A 19,644-nucleotide genomic window follows, 5' to 3' on the forward strand; every position below is an offset into this window, starting at 1 on the left:
GTTATCCTAATCCAGATAAATGTTTGAAGCTGCAAATGATAAAACAAAAGTCAGGATAAGAACCCTCCCGGAGCCAGTAGATAGCTCTAGACGTAAATTAAGAGCAAAAATGCAACATCCCTCCCTCCCTCCCGCCCATTTGTCTTCACTTGTCCATATCCCATCTCTCTCTAATTCCTCCCTCTCCCCATTATCTCTCTCTAATCCCCCCTCACCATTATCTCTCTCTAATCCCATTATCTCTCTCTAATCCCCCCTCACCATTATCTCTCTCTAATCCCTCACCATTATCTCTCTCTAATCCCCCCTCACCATTATCTCTCTCTAATCCCCCCTCACCATTATCTCTCTCTAATCCCCCTCCCCATTATCTCTCTCTAATCCCCCTCACCATTATCTCTCTCTAATCCCTCCCCTCACCATTATCTCTCTCTAATCCCCCCTCACCATTATCTCTCTCTAATCCCCCCTCACCATTATCTCTCTCTAATCCCTCCCCTCACCATTATCTCTCTCTAATCCTCCCTCACCATTATCTCTCTCTAATCCCTCCCCTCACCATTATCTCTCTCTAATCCCCCCTCACCATTATCTCTCTCTAATCCCCCTCACCATTATCTCTCTCTAATCCCCCTCACCATTATCTCTCTCTAATTCCCCCTCACCATTATCTCTCTCTAATCCCCCCTCACCATTATCTCTCTCTAATCCCCCCTCACCATTATCTCTCTCTAATCCCTCCCCTCACCATTATCTCTCTCTAATCCTCCCTCACCATTATCTCTCTCTAATCCCTCCCCTCACCATTATCTCTCTCTAATCCCCCCTCACCATTATCTCTCTCTAATCCCCCTCACCATTATCTCTCTCTAATCCCCCTCACCATTATCTCTCTCTAATTCCCCCTCACCATTATCTCTCTCTAATCCCCCTCACCATTATCTCTCTCTAATCCCCCCTCACCATTGTCTCTCTCTAATCCCCCTCCCCATTATCTCTCTCTAATCCCCCCTCACCATTATCTCTCTCTAATCCCCCCTCACCATTATCTCTCTCTAATCCCATTATCTCTCTCTAATCCCCCCTCACCATTGTCTCTCTCTAATTCCTCCCCATTATCTCTCTCTAATCCCATTATCTCTCTCTAATCCCTCCCCATTATCTCTCTCTAATCCCCCCTCACCATTATCTCTCTCTAATCCCCCTCACCATTATCTCTCTCTAATCCCCCTCACCATTATCTCTCTCTAATCCCTCACCATTATCTCTCTCTAATCCCATTATCTCTCTCTAATCCCTCCCTCTTCCTGTTTCTTTCTACTAATGACACCTGTCTATCTGTAGCTTGTATCCTATACGTTGTTAAAATTAGGAAAAAAAATCAATGGATGAATGACGCTGATAATGAAATAGAAAATTGCAATTTTTCCAGAAAATAAACGTAACGAGAGACACAGGACGTGTTTGGTATATATACTGAATACAACTTGCATTCATAGGGGACAGTACTGGATGCAAATGATAGTGAAAGGTGCTCAAACTGTAAGGCATCGCCGATCCGCTAACGTCACCTAAAACAATGAATGCCACAAGAATCATGGGCAATGCGAGAAATTTCTCTCGTCGACATTTAATCCCAGAGCTAGATATGGATGTCACAAGGACCATGGGCAATGCGAGAAACTTGTCTCGTCGACAGCTAGATTTGTTTATGTTTGACCCCGAGAGCCCCATTGTTTTTCCGATTGTGCTTCTGATTTTAGCCATTCTTGGATTTCTTGGAAACTTGGTGACAATCCTAACCATAATGATAAACAGAAAACTCCGCAGCCCGACCTTCGCCGCCATTGGATGTCTCGCGTTGGCAGACTTGCTGAACCTCGTATTTTACTGGTTCTTCTATATGACAAATCTTCCAGTATATTTGTATCACGTGGCCAAAATAACAGTTATGCTGAATGTCGTATCTTTCATCCGAACCTTTTTACATTATTTGTCGGCCTTTCACATTCTGCTTTTGTCCGTATTGCGATACGGCTTGATCGTGCAGCCGTTACAATGTAGAAATCACGTGACTGTGACGGTGATTCTGATGACGTCACTGGTTTTCTGGCTGATTAGCTGTCTGATCGCTGCAGCACAACAGATTTTCCTGGCTGAACTGTACGACAGCACTCGGCGGGACCTGCATCACTTTCTGGTCAGTCAGTTACAGTACGCTATATTGCAGTGTTTAGTGGTTTTCACAGTAATCGTGCTACATCATCTGAAAATGAAGGTTCTAAGAAATTCACTACGCAGCCCGGCCTTCGTGAGATCAAAAATGAATCAGGTCATCACAATTGTGCTCGCCATATTTTCTGTGAATAGTTTTATAGCTGTTGTGATGGTTCTGTTAATCATGGGACAACAGTTCTCGCCCTCCTACAGAACCGTGTCACTTCTGTACAATATGACTTTGTTTTTTAATGTTGCCACTAATCCGTACATCTATTTTATGTCTTTCGTGTTGATGAAATACTTGTCAAAATGTATCCGCCACCATTAGAGTTTGTGTGAATTTGTAGTTCGTCCTTCGATGTCGAAAATGACCATAATTTCATCTCTGCTTATTTCTGCGTTGAGTGTTCTGGGTTCAAAGATGGCTGACAAGTCCAATCCTCGCATGGATCGTCCTTCCACATTCTGGACAAGACGCCCCTCCGGGGGCTGCTGCCGATGCTTTTCTCTCCTTTCGCATAACCTTCGTATTGAATTGTAACCGTGTATCGGAACATTGCTTTGAAATTCTTGCCCTGGCTAGATCCCGCACTCGGTATAAACAGTGTAAATGCATACAGTCTTATGTAAAATTCCAATGCCTTTCTAAATACAATAAATATATAAATGTAGTTATTCCGTGTTTTTCTTTTTTCCTTTTTAGACTGTTTTTTTTTTTTATTTGTCCGAAATAAAATCTAGGGTGTGCTGTTTTTGGTTTGTTTGTCCGAGATAAAATCTAGGGTGTGCTGTTTTTGGTTTGTTTGTCCGAGATAAAATCTAGAGTGTGCTGTTTTTGGTTTGTTTGTCCGAGATAAAATCTAGGGTGTGCTGTTTTTGGTTTGTTTGTCCGAGATAAAATCTAGGGTGTGTTGGTTTTGGTTTGTTTGTCCGAGATAAAATCTATTTTTGTTTATCTGTGATAGAATATCGGGTATGCTTTTTTGTTTGTTTGTCCATGGTGAGATATTAGGTAAGATGTTTTCGATTTGTTTGATCGAGATGAGATATCCATTTGTCGATGTTCAGGTTTGTACGAGATCAGGACGTGTTGTATTGGGTTTGTTAATTTGAAATAGAATATCAGACCATGCCGTGTTTGGCTGGTCTATAAAACATGTTGCAATTTTACCTGTGTAGATTTGCATCTTATTTCCCCCTTCTCCATCCAATGCCACACATTAATTACAATTGATTAAGAGTATCAATTTCCATAACGAAATCCATTACATGTTCTCCGAAGAATCGCGTGTATCGCAGGCCTATAGCGTGTGTTTTGGTGTATTGCAGGCCTGTAGCGCGTGTTTTGGTGTATTGCAGGCCTGTAGCGCGTTTTGGTGTATTGCAGGCCTGTAGCGTGTGTTTTGGTGTATTGCAGGCCTGTAGCTTGTGTTTTGGTGTATTGCAGGCCTGTAGCGTGTGTATTGGGGTATTGCAGGCCTGTAGCGTGTGTTTTGGTGTATTGCAGGTCTGTAGCGTGTGTTTTGGTGCATTACAGGCCTGTAACGTGTGTTTTGGTGCATTACAGGCCTGTAGCGTGTGTTTTGGTGCATTACAGGCCTGTAGCGCGTGTTTTGGTGTATTGCAGGCCTATAGCGTGTGTTTTGGTGTATCGCAGGCCTATAGCGTGTGTTTTGGTGTATTGCAGGCCTATAGCGTGTGTTTTGGTGTATCGCAGGCCTATAGCGTGTGTTTTGGTGTATTGCAGGCCTGTAGCGTGTTTTGGTGCATTACAGGCCTGTAGCGTGTGTTTTGGTGTATTGCAGGCCTGTAGCTTGTGTTTTGGTGTATTGCAGGCCTGTAACGTGTGTTTTGGTGCATTACAGGCCTGTAGCACGTGTTTTGTTGTATTGCAGGTCTGTAGTGTGTGTATTGGGGTATTGCAGGCCTGTAGCGTGTGTTTTGGTGCATTACAGGCCTGTAGCGCGTGTTTTGGTGTATTGCAGGCCTGTAGCGTGTGTTTTGATGCGTTGCAGTCTGTAGCGTGTGTTTTGGTGTATTGCAGGTCTGTAGCGTGTGTTTTGGTGTATTGCAGGTCTGTAGCGTGTGTTTTGGTGTATTGCAGGTCTGTAGCGTGTGTTTTGGTGTATTGCAGGCCTGTAGCGTGTGTTTTGGTGTATTGCAGGCCTGTAGCGTGTGTTTTGGTGTATTGCAGGTCTGTAGCGTGTGTTTTGGTGCATTACAGGCCTGTAGCGCGTGTTTTGGTGTATTGCAGGCCTGTAGCGTGTGTTTTGATGCGTTGCAGTCTGTAGCGTGTGTTTTGGTGTATTGCAGGTCTGTAGCGTGTGTTTTGGTGTATTGCAGGCCTGTAGCGTGTGTTTTGGTGTATTGCAGGTCTGTAGTGTGTGTTTTGGTGTATTGCAGGTCTGTAGCGTGTGTTTTGGTGTATTGCAGGTCTGTAGCGTGTGTTTTGGTGTATTGCAGGCCTGTAGCGCGTGTTTTGGTGTATTGCAGGTCTGTAGCGTGTGTTTTGGTGTATTGCAGGCTTGTAATTTTACTAAATGAATATGCTTTAAATTACAAAATTAACGTTTCAATGGTTTGTTTGCTTATATTAAATGAGCTATATTTTTTATATTTAACATCAAAAATGAAAAAAATATTTCTTTCGAAAAACGTGAACAAGTCCCTTTAACGGTAGAATTGACTTATTTATGTGCATACCATCTTTGACCTTGTAACCTTAGAGTTTGATACTGTTAAGAAACCCCAATCTATTGAATATCTCCTGAACTATTTAAGGTAGGGCTTCATATTTTAGGTATTATTGTAATTCATGTATTTTCTTTTATCATAAACAGAATCAAACTTGGAGATCAACACCTTGGGGTTCAAATTCCAGCAGATTCTCACGAGTGGATACCACGTGGTATTCAATAGGGTCTGTATCCAATAAACATCTTGCATTCTCATGATGCATTTTCCATGGCAAGGCCATGTGATACCATGGTGTTTATCTAGACTTGTGACCTTGAATTATGACTTGTGACCTTGGATTATGACCAACTTTAAAAAAGAATCTGACATATTCAACATCATAAAAAGGGGCAGGTGGGAGTCCCTCACCATCTAATGCCCAAATATCTTAGTTAACTTAGTCATATCTAAAAATATATACGTTTTTATGCCAATCTGAAAAATAAATATATAGGTTTTTATATACATAGGTCAATTTGTAATGTTATTGCTTTTATCAGAAAAGAAAGACATTGAAACAGCATAGATAAAATGAATAAAATATAATTCACGTAAATATCAATTCTATTTTCAATAAATTACTGCACATCATGAAGAATTGAGAGTTTGACTTCTCAACAGAACGTACAATATGTACGTAGCTTGGACATCCCAGCTTGGCTGTTCGACTGTACAAGTAACGATCTGTACATGTCATTAACAAGTAACGATCTGTACACGCCATTAACAAGTAACGATCTGTACACGTCATTAACAAGTAACGATCTGTACACGTCATTAACAAGTAACGATCTGTACACGTCATTAACAAGTAACGATCTGTACACGTCATTAACAAGTAACGATCTGTACACGTCATTAACAAGTACAAGTCATTAACAAGAAACGATCTGTACACGTCATTAACAAGAAATGATCTGTACACTGAAGTAGACTACGGCACACAGTTATCATCTACACATGTAATCACATTAGTCTCTCTTCTTCTGTATCATGCATGCTTCACAGAAATGATGATGGAACTTGTGGTAAACATGAGTTCGTTTTCAGAAAATAAATTATCTCCCTTGTTCTGGCTGTCCTCGTTATCCTTTAGCTTTCACAGATTCCGTGGTCTCAACTATGAGATCACATGCAGTCTTGTGCTTCTTCCAGTGGGAAACCTGGCATTCTCTGAAATAGAAAACACCAATGTTTCTTAATTCAAGACACTTCGTTTTTCTAACACAAGATTTAGAATGCAGAGGCATTTGTCACAACCCTACCCCCACCTCCAAATCTGTCTCTGTGATCTCACACACAAATCTCTCTCTGTAATCTCTCGCACAAATCTCTCTCTGTAATCTCACACACAAATCTCTCTCTGTGATCTCACACACAAATCTCTCTCTGTAATCTCACACACAAATCTCTTTCTGTAATCTCACACACAAATCTCTCTCTGTAATCTCACACACAAATCTCTCTCTGTAATCTCACACACAAATCTCTCTGTAATCTCACACACACATCTCTCTCTGAAATCTCACACAAATCTCTCTGTAATCTCACACACAAATCTCTTTCTGTAATCTCTCATACAAATCTCTCTCTGTAATCTCACACACAAATCTCTCTCTGTAATCTCACACACAAATCTATCTTTGTAATCTCACACACAAATCTCTCTCTGTAATCTCACACACAAATCTCTCTCTGTAATCTTATACAAATCTCTCTGTAATCTCACACACAAATCTATCTCTGTAATCGCACACAAATCTCTCTCTGTAATCTCACACACAAATCTATCTCTGTAATCTCACACACAAATCTCTCTCTGTGATCTCACACACAAATCTCTCTCTGTAATCTCACACACAAATCTCTCTCTGTAATCTCACACACAAATTTATCTTTGTAATCTCACACACAAATCTCTCTCTGTAATCTCACACACAAATCTCTCTCTGTAATCTCACACACAAATCTCTCTCTGTAATCTCACACAAATCTCTCTTTGTAATCTCACACACAAGTCTATCTCTGTAATCTCACACACAAATCTCTCTCTGTGATCTCACACACAAGTCTATCTCTGTAATCCCACACACAAATCTCTCTCTGTAATCTCACACACAAATCTCTCTCTGTAATCACACACACAAATCTCTCTCTCTCTGTGATCTCACACACAAATCTCTCTCTGTAATCTCACACACAAATCTCTCTCTGTAATCTCACACACAAATCTCTTTCTGTAATCTCACACACGATCCAATCTCTGTAAATCTCTTTCTGTAATCTCACACAAATCTCTCTCTGTAATCACACACACAAATCTCTCTCTGTGATCTCACACAGAAAGCTCTCTCTGTAATCTCTCACACAAATCTCTTTCTGTAATCTCTCATAAAAATCTCTCTCTGTAATCTCACACAAATCTGTCTCTGTAATCTCACACACAAGTCTGTCTCTGTAATCTCACACAAATCTTTCTCTGTAATCTCACACACAAATCTCTCTCTGTGATCTCACACAAATCTCTCTCTGTAATCTCACACACAAATTTCTCTCTGTGATCTCACACACAAATCTATCTCTGTAATCTAACACACAAATCTCTCTCTGTGATCTCACACACACACACATCTCTCTCAGTAATCTCACACACAAATCTATCTTTGTAATCTCACACAAATCACTCTCTGTAATCTCACACACAAATCTCTCTCTGTGATCTCACACAAATCTCTCTCTGTAATCTCTCACAGATATCTCTCTCTGTAATCACACAAATCTCTCTCTGTGATCTCACACACAAATCTGTCTCTGTAATCTCACACACAAATATATCTCTGTAATATCACACAAATCTCTCTCTGTAATCTCACACACAAATCTCTCTCTGTGATCTCACACACAAATCTCTCTCTGTAATCTCACACACAAATCTCTCTCTGTAAACTCACACACAAATCTCTCTCTGTAATCTCACACACATCTCTCTCTGTAATCTCTCACACAAATCTGTCTCTGTAATCTCTCACACAAATCTGTCTCTGTAATCTCACACACAAATCTCTCTCTGTAATCTCTCACGCAAATCTCTCTGTATTCTCACACACAAATCTCTCTCTGTAATCTCACACATAAATATATCTCTGTAATCTCTCATACAAATCTGCCTCTGTAATCTCACACACAAATCTCTCTCTGTAATCTCACACAAAAATCTCTCTCTGTGATCTCACACACAAATCTCTCTCTGTAATCTCACACACAAATCTCTCTCTGTGATCTCACACACAAATCTCTCTCTGTAATCTCACACACAAAGCTCTCTCTGTAATCTTGCACACAAATCTCTCTCTGTGATCTCACACACAAATCTCTTTCTGTAATCTCTCTCTGTAATCTCACACACAAATCTCTCTCTGTAATCTCACACACACATCTCTCTCTGTAATCTCACACACAAATCTGTCTCTGTGATCTCACACACAAATCTCTCTCTGTAATCTCACACACAAATCTCTCTCTGTAATCTCTCACACAAATCTCTCTCTGTAATCTCACACACAAATCTCTTTGTAATCTCACACAAATCTATTTCTGTAATCTCACACACAAATCTCTCTCTGTAATCTCACACACAAATCTCTCTCTGTAATCTCACACACACATCTCTCTCTGTAATCTCTCATAAAAATCTCTCTCTGCAATCTCACACACAAACCACTCCTATAATTGAACTGGTCGTAAGTCATCAAACCAACTCTCAGTGAATTTTCACACAAGTAAACAACACACACCTGACCATCTGTAAATAAAACTCAGTATACAACCTCTTTATAAAGTCACAATTTATCTGTAAATAAATCTCAGTATACGGTCTCTTTAAAAAGGCACGATTTACAGACCCTGAAACGTGCTACTACACCTTAAAAACGAACCGAACCGTTCCGTGCAAGAAACGAACCGTACCGTTCAAGAAACGTACCGTACCGTGCAAAAAACGAACCGTACCGTTCAAGAAACGTACCGACCCGTTCAAGAAACGTACCGACCCGTTCAAGAAACGAACCGTATCGTTCAAAAAGCGTACCGTACCGTGCAGAAAGCGTGCAGGATAATATTATGCAAACCCCGCCCCCAAAAGCGTACCGTACCGTGCAGAAAGCGTGCAATTTATGTCACGTGACCCACTTTTTCAGCCACAGTATATTATTTTCACAATGGCGCCCGATGGGAAAGGAGGTCGTAGACTATCGCTCATAAAGTCAGGGAAATGAAAATCGGACTTCGCGTGATAAAGGATAGGAATATATATGTATTATCATCATTTTATTTGATTCAAAGACAAATGCAACAGATATCTAACATTATTAATTATGAATGACTGAATGCTGACAAAAAAGGACGTACAAACTTCACGTGCAGATATCCTGGATCTTTCATAATGCCGATGATAAATCACAATAAATGTGAAGTGCAGAAAATAATCATTGTGTCATTTGCGACTTTAGTGTATTCAAAACAAAATTCACTTCTTCTTAAAAACTTTTCCAATTTAGGCACTGTAATTTATATCCGGAAACTTATTACGCTTTGTTTTTACACTTACGCACGCCCATGTCGGGGAGCAGTTCATGTAACAACTTTTTATAAAATCGTAAATTAATAAATGTCTGATGAGAAATGAAAAACAAATTGAAACGTAATAACAACCATTAAGACTTAGACTTAAGCAAATTCTAAAAACTTTTATTCATAACTTTTATGTATGTTATCAATATGGAATTATTCCATCAAAGCAATAAAAAATAACGTCTCATTTCCACATGTGCACATTCTAACACAACCACAAATTCTGCAGCTGATAATCAAAGAGCCGAATAAGACCGATCGAGTGAAAACAAACTATCGAAACGTACAATTTATACGAAGTCAAAGCGTTCAGGCCACGCCCACCTCATTAATAAAACGTGCAAACTGTTCACAAAGCGGGCAGCTATTTTTAGCAAACCGTACCGTGCAAGAAGCGAACCGTACCATTCAAGAAGCGTACCGTACCGTGCAAGAAACGAACCGTACTGTTCAAGAAACGAACCGTACCGTTCAGAAAATGAACCGTACTGTTCATAAAGCGTACCGAACCGTACCGTGCAACTGGTGTAGTAGCACGTTTCAGGGTCTGTATCTGTAAATAAATCTCAGTATATGGTCTCTTTATAAAGTCACGATTTATCTGTAAATAAATCTCAGTATAGTCTCTATATAAAGTCACGATTTATCTGTAAATAAATCTCAGTATACGGTCTCTTTATAAAGTCACGATTTATCTGTAAATAAATCTCAGTATACGGTCTCTTTATAAAGTCACGATTTATCTGTAAATAAATCTCAGTATACGGTCTCTTTATAAAGTCACGATTTATCTGTAAATAAATCTCAGTATACGGTCTCTTTATAAAGTCACGATTTATCTGTAAATAAATCTCAGTATATGGTCTCTTTATAAAGTCACGATTTATCTGTAAATAAATCTCAGTATATGGTCTCTTTATAAAGTCACGATTTATCTGTAAATAAATCTCAGTATACGGTCTCTTTATAAAGTCACGATTTATCTGTAAATAAATCTCAGTATACGATCTCTTTATAAATTCAATATATCATGTGTCTTTATATAGTAATAGTAATGATATATCTTTATATATAATACACATTATGAAGACTGAGTAAAGCTTTCTGACCTCCTACAGTACCACTCGTTCTGACAGCGTGAACATCTTTTGGTGGCCTCCGCCCCACACACGGCACACTTAGGGGGCTCCGTTAGTAGTCCCTCCAAAACGTCAAAGTTGTACGTGTCGGCCCATCTGTTGAGACAAACTTGTGTTGAATAATTCAACTAATTGATAAAAAGTAACAGGTTATGAAAGACTTAGTACTGTGTCACCTCATCGAATCTACCCTGCTTACTCACTTTTTCTACTCTATCAAAAGATACATAATATCAAAACAGATATCATCTATATAATCATCAATTTTTCTTTTCATGTTAGATGGCAATTTTTTGCAGTCATCATAATCTGAATAATGACTTTCTGTAATGTGTCGTTTTATTTCTTGTCGACCTTTAGAAGATCTTGAGATCATAAGCTGTAAAGCTAACGTAGGCTACTGACATACAAGTTGATGGTACAGGGGTTTTAACAGTCTCAACTGAAGTCAGCATTTCGCAAATTCTTTGGTCGTTATAATGATCTAGTTTGCCATTACAACCTATTATTGGGTCAATTGCTATCTGACGTATTTCATACTGATTGTTAGGCCGTTCTTGGCACACTGATTTTGACTACGGATAATCCCGTTTACCTGACCAAGGTATAGGGCTCACAGTGGGTGTGACCGGTTGACAGGGGATGCTTACTCCTCCTAGGCACCTGATCCCATCTCTGGTATATCCAGGGGTCCGTGTTGCCCAACTCTATATTTTGTATTGCTTATATAGGAGTTATGAGATTGATCACTGTTCGTTATCTTCATCTTTCATTGGAGTTATGAGATGGATCACTGTTTGTTATCTTCACCTTTATAGGAGTTATAAGATTGACCACTGTTCGTTATCTTCACTTTTACAGGAGTTATGAGATTGATCACTGTTCGTTATCTTCACCTTTATAGGAGTTATGAGATTGATCACTGTTCGTTATCTTCACCTTTATAGGAGTTATGAGATTGACCACTGTTCGTTATCTTCACCTTTATAGGAGTTATGAAATTGACCACTGTTCGTTATCTTCACTTTTACAGGAGTTATGAGATGGATCACTGTTCGTTATCTTCACCTTTACAGGAGTTATGAGATAGATCACTGTTCGTTATCTTCACCTTTATACGAGTTATAAGATTGATCACTGTTTGTTATCTTCACCTTTATAGGAGTTATGAGATTGATCACTGTTCGTTATCTTCACCTTTATAGGAGTTATGAGATGGATCACTGTTCGTTATCTTCACCTTTATAGGAGTTATGGGATTGATCACTGTTCGTTATCTTCACCTTTACAGGAGTTATGGGATTGATCACTGTTCGTTATCTTCACCTTTATAGGAGTTATGAGATGGATCACTGTTCGTTATCTTCACTTTTACAGGAATTATGAGATTGATCACTGTTCGTTATCTTCACCTTTATATGAGTTATAAGATGGATCACTGTTCGTTATCTTCATCTTTATATGAGTTATAAGATGGATCACTGTTCGTTATCTTCACCTTTATAGGAGTTATGAGATTGATCACTGTTCGTTATCTTCACCTTTACAGGAGTTATGAGATTGACCACTGTTCGCTATCTTCACCTTTATAGGAGTTATGAGATGGATCACTGTTCGTTATCTTCACCTCTATGAGAGTTATGAGATAGATCACTGTTCGTTATCTTCACCTTTATAGGAGTTATGAGATGGATCACTGTTCGTTATCTTCACCTCTATGAGAGTTATGAGATTGATCACTGTTCGTTATCTTCACCTTTATATGAGTTATAAGATGGATCACTGTTCGTTATCTTCACCTTTATATGAGTTATAAGATGGATCACTGTTCGTTATCTTCACCTTTATAGGAGTTATGAGATTGATCACTGTTCGTTATCTTCACCTTTACAGGAGTTATGAGATTGACCACTGTTCGCTATCTTCACCTTTATAGGAGTTATGAGATGGATCACTGTTCGTTATCTTCACCTTTATAGGAGTTATGAAATTGATCACTGTTCGTTATCTTCACCTTTATAGGAGTTATGAAATTGATCACTGTTCGTTATCTTCACCTTTATAGGAGTTATGAGATTGATCACTGTTCGTTATCTTCACCTTTATAGGAGTTATGAGATTGATCACTGTTCGTTATCTTCACCTTTATAGGAGTTATGAGATTGATCACTGTTCGTTATCTTCACCTTTATAGGAGTTATGAGATTGATCACTGTTCGTTATCTTCACCTTTATAGGAGTTATGAAATTGATCACTGTTCGTTATCTTCACCTTTATAGGAGTTATGAGATTGATCACTGTTCGTTATCTTCACCTTTATATGAGTTATAAGATGGATCACTGTTCGTTATCTTCACCTTTATATGAGTTATAAGATGGATCACTGTTCGTTATCTTCACCTTTATAGGAGTTATGAGATTGATCACTGTTCGTTATCTTCACCTTTATAGGAGTTATGAGATTGATCACTGTTCTTTATCTTCACCTTTATAGGAGTTATGAGATTGATCACTGTTCGTTATCTTCACTTTTACAGGAATTATGAGATTGATCACTGTTTGTTATCTTCACCTTTATAGGAGTTATGAGATTGACCACTGTTCGTTATCTTCACCTTTACAGGAGTTATGAGATGGATCACTGTTCGTTATCTTCACCTTTACAGGAGTTATGAGATTGATCACTGTTCGTTATCTTCATCTTTACAGGAGTTATGGGATTGACTAATGTTCGGTATCTTCATCTTTTATGATAGAAAAGTACAGTCTAGTCTGGCTATATTGAAATTCAGGGGACCAACCTGAATTGTTCATTATATCCAATGTTCAATAAACTATATGTATACTGTTATTGGGAATTTCTTTTTGCTTCAATATAAGAGACAATTCCATATAAGATCAATTGTATCTTGTTTAACGTCCCTCTCGAAAAATTTTCACTTATATGGAGATGCCACCAAAAGCGGTGAAGGCTTTTAAATTTAGGTCTATGATTGGCGCTTATGGCCATAGAGCAGGGAGTATTCTTTAGCATGGCACACCTACTGTGACATGGGACATCTGTTTTTAAGGTCATCTCTGAGGACCCGTGACATTCACACCTGATGCCAAGTGTTTGGGGATGGAACTGTTACTACCTGTTTTAACGACTTAGGTCTGTCGCAGTCGGGATTCAAACCCCGACCTTCTGCATGCGGGGTGAATGCTCTACCTCTATACTACCAAGGCAGTTTGGAATGGACTGTATTTTAGAAAGAGTGAGTTTTACCGTTTTGCCTGGGCATTGACATCACTATCTGATAGAAGGAGTGAGTTTTACCATTTTGCCCGGGCCTTGACATCACTATCTGATAGAAGGAGTGAGTTTTACCGTTTTGCCTGGGCCTTGACATCACTATCTGAGGGGTTGAAGTAGGTCTGGGACTGTTTCTTAGCAATCTTTTTCCACTTTCCTTTGTTTTCCATGAGAATGTTTTCCCTAACCTCAGGTACCTGTAGTGAAAATGTCAGTAGATGTCAAAGAAAAAGCATGTTAATTTAAGTCATTATCTACAGTGTTCTAGCAGATGTTGCCTGCAAGAGACCATTCACCAGGGAATATATTATATGTTGCCTGCATGAGACCAATCCTCAGGGTATTTATTATATGATATACACTAAAAGAGCACCTGTTCTAGTAAGTAATTGATAAGTCTGATATATACACTAAAAGAGCACCTGTTCTAGTAAGTAATTGATAAGTCCGATATATACACTAAAAGAGCATCTGTTTCAGTAAGTAATTGATAAGTCTGATATATACACTAAAAGAGCACCTCTTTCACTAAGTAATTGATAAGTCTGATATATACACTAAAAGAGCACCTGTTTCAGTAAGTAATTGATAAGTCTAATATATATATCAATTGATTTAGATGAGCACTTGAGCTAAGTAAGTACATGTAAGTTACAATCTAATTAAAATCAATTTTAAACTTTCGCAATAATGCCTAATCTATTCAGTTCATACAAACAACAAAACGTACGATATGAAATACACCCAAATTAAATTGTGAATTCCAATTTATGTATGAATATGGATGGGCACGATTTGAATAGTTTTCAAGATGGTTTACTTAAATAACGCGAGGAATATAATGCCAGTCGACGTAAACGGTGCATTGTGACGTCGCATCTAGCTGCGATGTGTTTTCTTTCAAACCAAACAATCGCAGCCATTTTCCTTGAATTGTGAACACCGACGATTTCAAAGCTGACGCGCTGACATAAAGTTCATCTGAACATGACCCCTAATTGGGTTATATCAGATCTACTTATGCAGAGTATACGGTGCAGATCTAAGACGTCTGATTTTAATTAGATTGATGTAAGTTAGGCCACATAAAATTGAAATTACGGTTCTCAGGCCCGCGCGCATCTGTTTTGAGGTGCCCGCATTGCAAATTTTATTGCATTTTTAATAAAATAAAAAGTAGGTAATGCGGCGACGTATCCGGAAAAAAAAATTCCGCATTCAATTTTTCAAAACTTCCGCATTATTCGGAGCTCCTCCTGTCTCAGTATACGAATAGCTGTATTTAGCAGAGAATACCGAATACCGGAAATCTTCGTTTGTCGTGCGCAATAAAGACTTCCGATGTATAACAACGTGGTTGCAGCATTATTTTGAGAATGTCTATTGTGTCAATAAGTATTCGACAAGGAGCAGTGTTCATTCTACCATGGACAATTATAGAGGGATATTCGGAGGGATGTACCTTCCTAGATCTTTATGAGGGTGTGAAAGCAATGAAGTTCGATTTGGGAAGCTGGACGTTTCCTGAGAAATTAAAAAATGCCGCTGTCTCCGTTAGTGTCGGTAAGAACAAGAACGAATTAGACTCTGCAATCATTACAAATAAAGTATCGTCAACGATACCTGTTTTCGGCCACTTTGTGAGATATACGGTGTGTGAAACCAAGCCCGACGATGTTTCTGCACATTTCGACAATGATAGTGCCGATGATCATAATAATAATGCCAAAACACTATGCAACTTAACTGTAGTACATATGCTTTATTATTTTGACCACACAAGACAATTTGTTAAGATAGCATGTGTTAAATTTGTTTCATATGTATAGTGATGGTACAATAAAGAATTTGCTTGATGTTATATGTTTTATGTCAAGTTAGCAAATAAAAAAAAGCCTCCCTCATCTGTTTTGGTACGAATAAAAAGAAGAAAAAAAAGCCTCCCTCCCTCATCTGTTTTTGAGAAAATTGGCCTGAGAACCAGAGAATTAATTTTATGTGGCCTTAGTAAGTAAATTTTATTTAAAGTCGGAACTATTTACAATAAATATAGTCGATTGAAGAGCTTTTTAGCTCATGTTACTTGTTTATTGTAAATAGGTCCGACTTTAAATAAATATTACTTACTTATTTACTTAACTATGATATATACATTAATTGATAAAGAAGAGCACCTGTTCTAGGATAAGTTCCCTGGAGGGGGCAGGGATGTCCATCATTGAAAGCTGTTCAAGATATCTCTGCATTTCCACTAGGATCGGAAGTTGGTCCAACATAACTTCAGTCAGATAGGACCTCAACTGTAAATCAAATTAAACATATCACTCAAGTGGAACTTCAACTGTAAACATAATTAATCATATCGCTAAAGTGGAAGTTCATCTGTAAACTTAATTAATCATATTGTTCAAGTGGAAGTTCATCTGTAAACTTAATTAATCACATCGTTCAAGTGGAAGTTCATCTGTAAACTTAATTAATCACATTGTTCAAGTGGAAGTTCATCCGTAAACTTAATTAATCACATCATTCAAGTGGAAGTTCATCTGTAAACTTAATTAATCACATCTTTCAAGTGGAAGTTCATCTGTAAGCTTAATTAATCACATTGTTCAAGTGGAAGTTCATCTGTAAGCTTAATTAATCACATTGTTCAAGTGGAAGTTCATCTGTAAACTTAATTAATCACATCGTTCAAGTGGAAGTTCATCTGTAAACTTAATTAATCACATCATTCAAGTGAGACTACAACTGTAAAACAATCAAACATCTCAGTCAAGTGAATACAACTGAAAAATATAAGTGTTGCTCTGCATGTATGTGTCTGAAGATCAACGCATAGATTAACTGTGATTATTTATATCATTTCATAGCAGGCGGTTGTTCTAATGATTCGAGAAAATAAATCTCATCAAGTAAATATCCATATACGTGCATAGAGGAAATTTATTAACTCCGTTTCACTTTATTAACTTATTTTTTGTTTTATCTCTGCTACCAAACATCAGAAATTTAATCCAATAACTCATGTTTTTGGTACATGTACTAGGGTACTCATGCACACTTGCAACATTCTCAAAAATAACTTTCAAACCAGGCAGATATTTTTGTGTCAGTAAATAAGTTGTCTTTAGTCATCTCTAATTTGTATACAAGAGTTGCCCAAGTGACACATAATTTTCGTAACTTCTTTCTCTGAAGAGTTCCAAAATTTTCTAGTTCCGATATTCCGTATTGATATAAAACATATCGGACAGCATTCCACTTACTACATGTACATATGTCACAGCTTGTGAATACAAATAAGATGACAGTATAATGACCATATAATTTTTGAAATGCTGACTATATAGGACTGTTGAAACCACTTTAACATCAGCTCATTTGTTAGTAACCTGTCTTGGTTTATATTTTGATCACATGCAGAACATGCTCTCATGAATTGAATCAGCTAAGAGAAATACATGTAAACACCACACATAGGCTGTGGATGTGGGAAGGGGACAATGGAGAAGCTGAAACCATGCTGCCAAAAATTCTGGGTTGTTAGCCTACCATCAACATCTTAGCCAACCATCAACACCTTAGCCTACCATCAATATCTTAGCCTACCATCAACATCTGAACATGGTATATCTCATCTGAACATGGTATATCTCATCTGAACATGATATATCTCAAAGTCACATGTAACCACATATAGTGCAAGAGCCCCAAAAGCAAAATTTTTCTCAGTACTAAACTATTCTCATCAGAAATTTGTTTTACTTAGTACCAAATTATTGTCATCGAAAAAAATTCTAGCAATTTCTTTTCTTAACCCCTATCATTCACAGACATAGCAATAGAAGTTACAAACAATCAAATCCTGAGTAATGTCACAAATTTTAATCTCACATTTTTATCATCTTATGAATTCGGCTTCACCATCCTTTTAATTCTGAATGTTAGGACAATACATGAGACACCAATCTTTCCAATAAGCACGAGATGTCATACCTTGAGAATGTTGTTTTTCCTGTTTGTATTGAGGTAAATAAATACTAGATGTCATACCTTGAGAATGCTGATTTTCCTGTTTGTATTGAGGTCAATAAATACTAATTTAAAATGTCATACCTTAAGAATGCTGTTTTTCCTATTTGTATTGAGGTCATATTTTTGTTGACATTTCCCATTCATCAGCAGTGTGTACAGAGCTAGCCAAATCTGTAACAATGTAATCAAATATGTAATAATGTAATCAAGTCTGTAACAATGTAATCAAATATGTAATAATGTAATCAAATCTGTAACAATGTAATCAAATCTGTAACAACGTAATCAAATCTGTAACAATGTAATCATATCTGTAACAACGTAATCAAATCTGTAACAATGTAATCAAATCTGTAATAATGTAATCAAATCTGTAACAACGTAATCAAATCTGTAATAACGTAATCAAATCTGTAATAATGTAATCAAATCTGTAACAATGTAATCAAATCTGTAACAATGTAATCAAATCTGTAACAATGTAATCAAAATCTTTAACAATGTAATCAAATATGTAACAATGTAATAAAATCTGTAACAATGTAATCAAATATGTAACAATGTAATCAAACATGTAACGATGTAATAAAATCTGTTACAATGTATTCAAATCTGTAACTATGTAATCAAATCTGTAACAATGTAATCAAATATGTAATGATGTAATAAAATCTGTAACAATGTAATCAAATATGTAACAATGTAATAAAATCTGTAACAATGTAATCAAATATGTAATAATGAAATCTGTAACAATGTAATCAAATATGTAACAATGTAATCAAACATGTAACGATGTAATAAAATCTGTTACAATGTATTCAAATCTGTAACTATGTAATCAAATCTGTAACAATGTAATCAAATATGTAACAATGTAATCATATTTGTAACGATGTAATCAAATATGTAACAATGTAATCAAACATGTAACGATGTAATCAACATGTAACAATGTAATCAAACATGTGACGATGTAATCAACATGTAACGATGTAAATAATCAACATGTAACAATGTAATCTAATCTAAGACTTCATCCATTATTGGCTCTATTCCCAATATCTGAACAATCATTACTGCTTTAAGGAGTCAAAATGTCAATTTCTAAATGTATTCATCTGAACAATCATTACTGCTTTAAGGAGTCAACATGTCAATTTCTAAATGTATTCATCTGAACAATCATTACTGCTTTAACTGCATGAGTCAAAATGTCAATTTCTAAATATATTCATCTGAAAAATCATTACTGCTTTAAGGAGTCAAAATGTCAATTTCTAAATATATTCATCTGAACAATCTTTACTGCTTTAAGGAGTCAAAATGTCAATTTCTAAATATATTCATCAATTATTGGTTTTATTTCCAATATCTGAACAATCATTGCTGCTTTACGGAGTCAAAATGTCAATTTTTAAATACAATGACCTCTTTAATCCCCTCTCCCTCCCTCCCCCTCCTATTAAACCTACAGAGCCAAATAATATGTTTAAGCTTATATCTCAAAATATTATGGATTGTGTGAATATTAAATTACCATTCATGCAGCATTTTTAGCAAGGCCTCAATGTCAGCATTATTAG

The 19,644-nt window shown here is 37.2% G+C and overlaps 2 protein-coding genes across 2 annotated transcripts in view; one reads left to right on the forward strand and one right to left on the reverse strand.

Moving 5' to 3' along the window:
- Positions 1–1,579: 1,579 nt before the first annotated feature.
- On the forward strand, positions 1,580–2,548 carry LOC125656343 (C-C chemokine receptor type 7-like). Its single transcript, XM_048886954.2, has one exon. The coding sequence runs from the start codon at positions 1,580–1,582 to the stop codon at positions 2,546–2,548; it is 969 nt and encodes a 322-aa protein (XP_048742911.2).
- A 2,935-nt stretch (positions 2,549–5,483) lies between these two features.
- LOC125655878 (zinc finger MYND domain-containing protein 10-like) overlaps positions 5,484–19,644 on the reverse strand; it is a 33,390-nt gene continuing 19,229 nt past the window's right edge. The window contains exons 9-13 of the mRNA XM_056145182.1: positions 18,140–18,229; positions 16,195–16,320; positions 14,096–14,217; positions 10,695–10,820; positions 5,484–6,129 (exon numbers count right to left, since the gene is read on the reverse strand). Of these exons, the coding sequence (XP_056001157.1) occupies positions 6,042–6,129; positions 10,695–10,820; positions 14,096–14,217; positions 16,195–16,320; positions 18,140–18,229 (552 nt within the window). The 3' untranslated portion in view covers positions 5,484–6,041. The remainder of the gene's footprint in view (positions 6,130–10,694; positions 10,821–14,095; positions 14,218–16,194; positions 16,321–18,139; positions 18,230–19,644) is intronic.

Source organism: Ostrea edulis, chromosome 7, assembly GCF_947568905.1.
Source record: "Ostrea edulis chromosome 7, xbOstEdul1.1, whole genome shotgun sequence".
NCBI classification, from domain to species: Eukaryota; Metazoa; Mollusca; class Bivalvia; order Ostreida; family Ostreidae; genus Ostrea; species Ostrea edulis.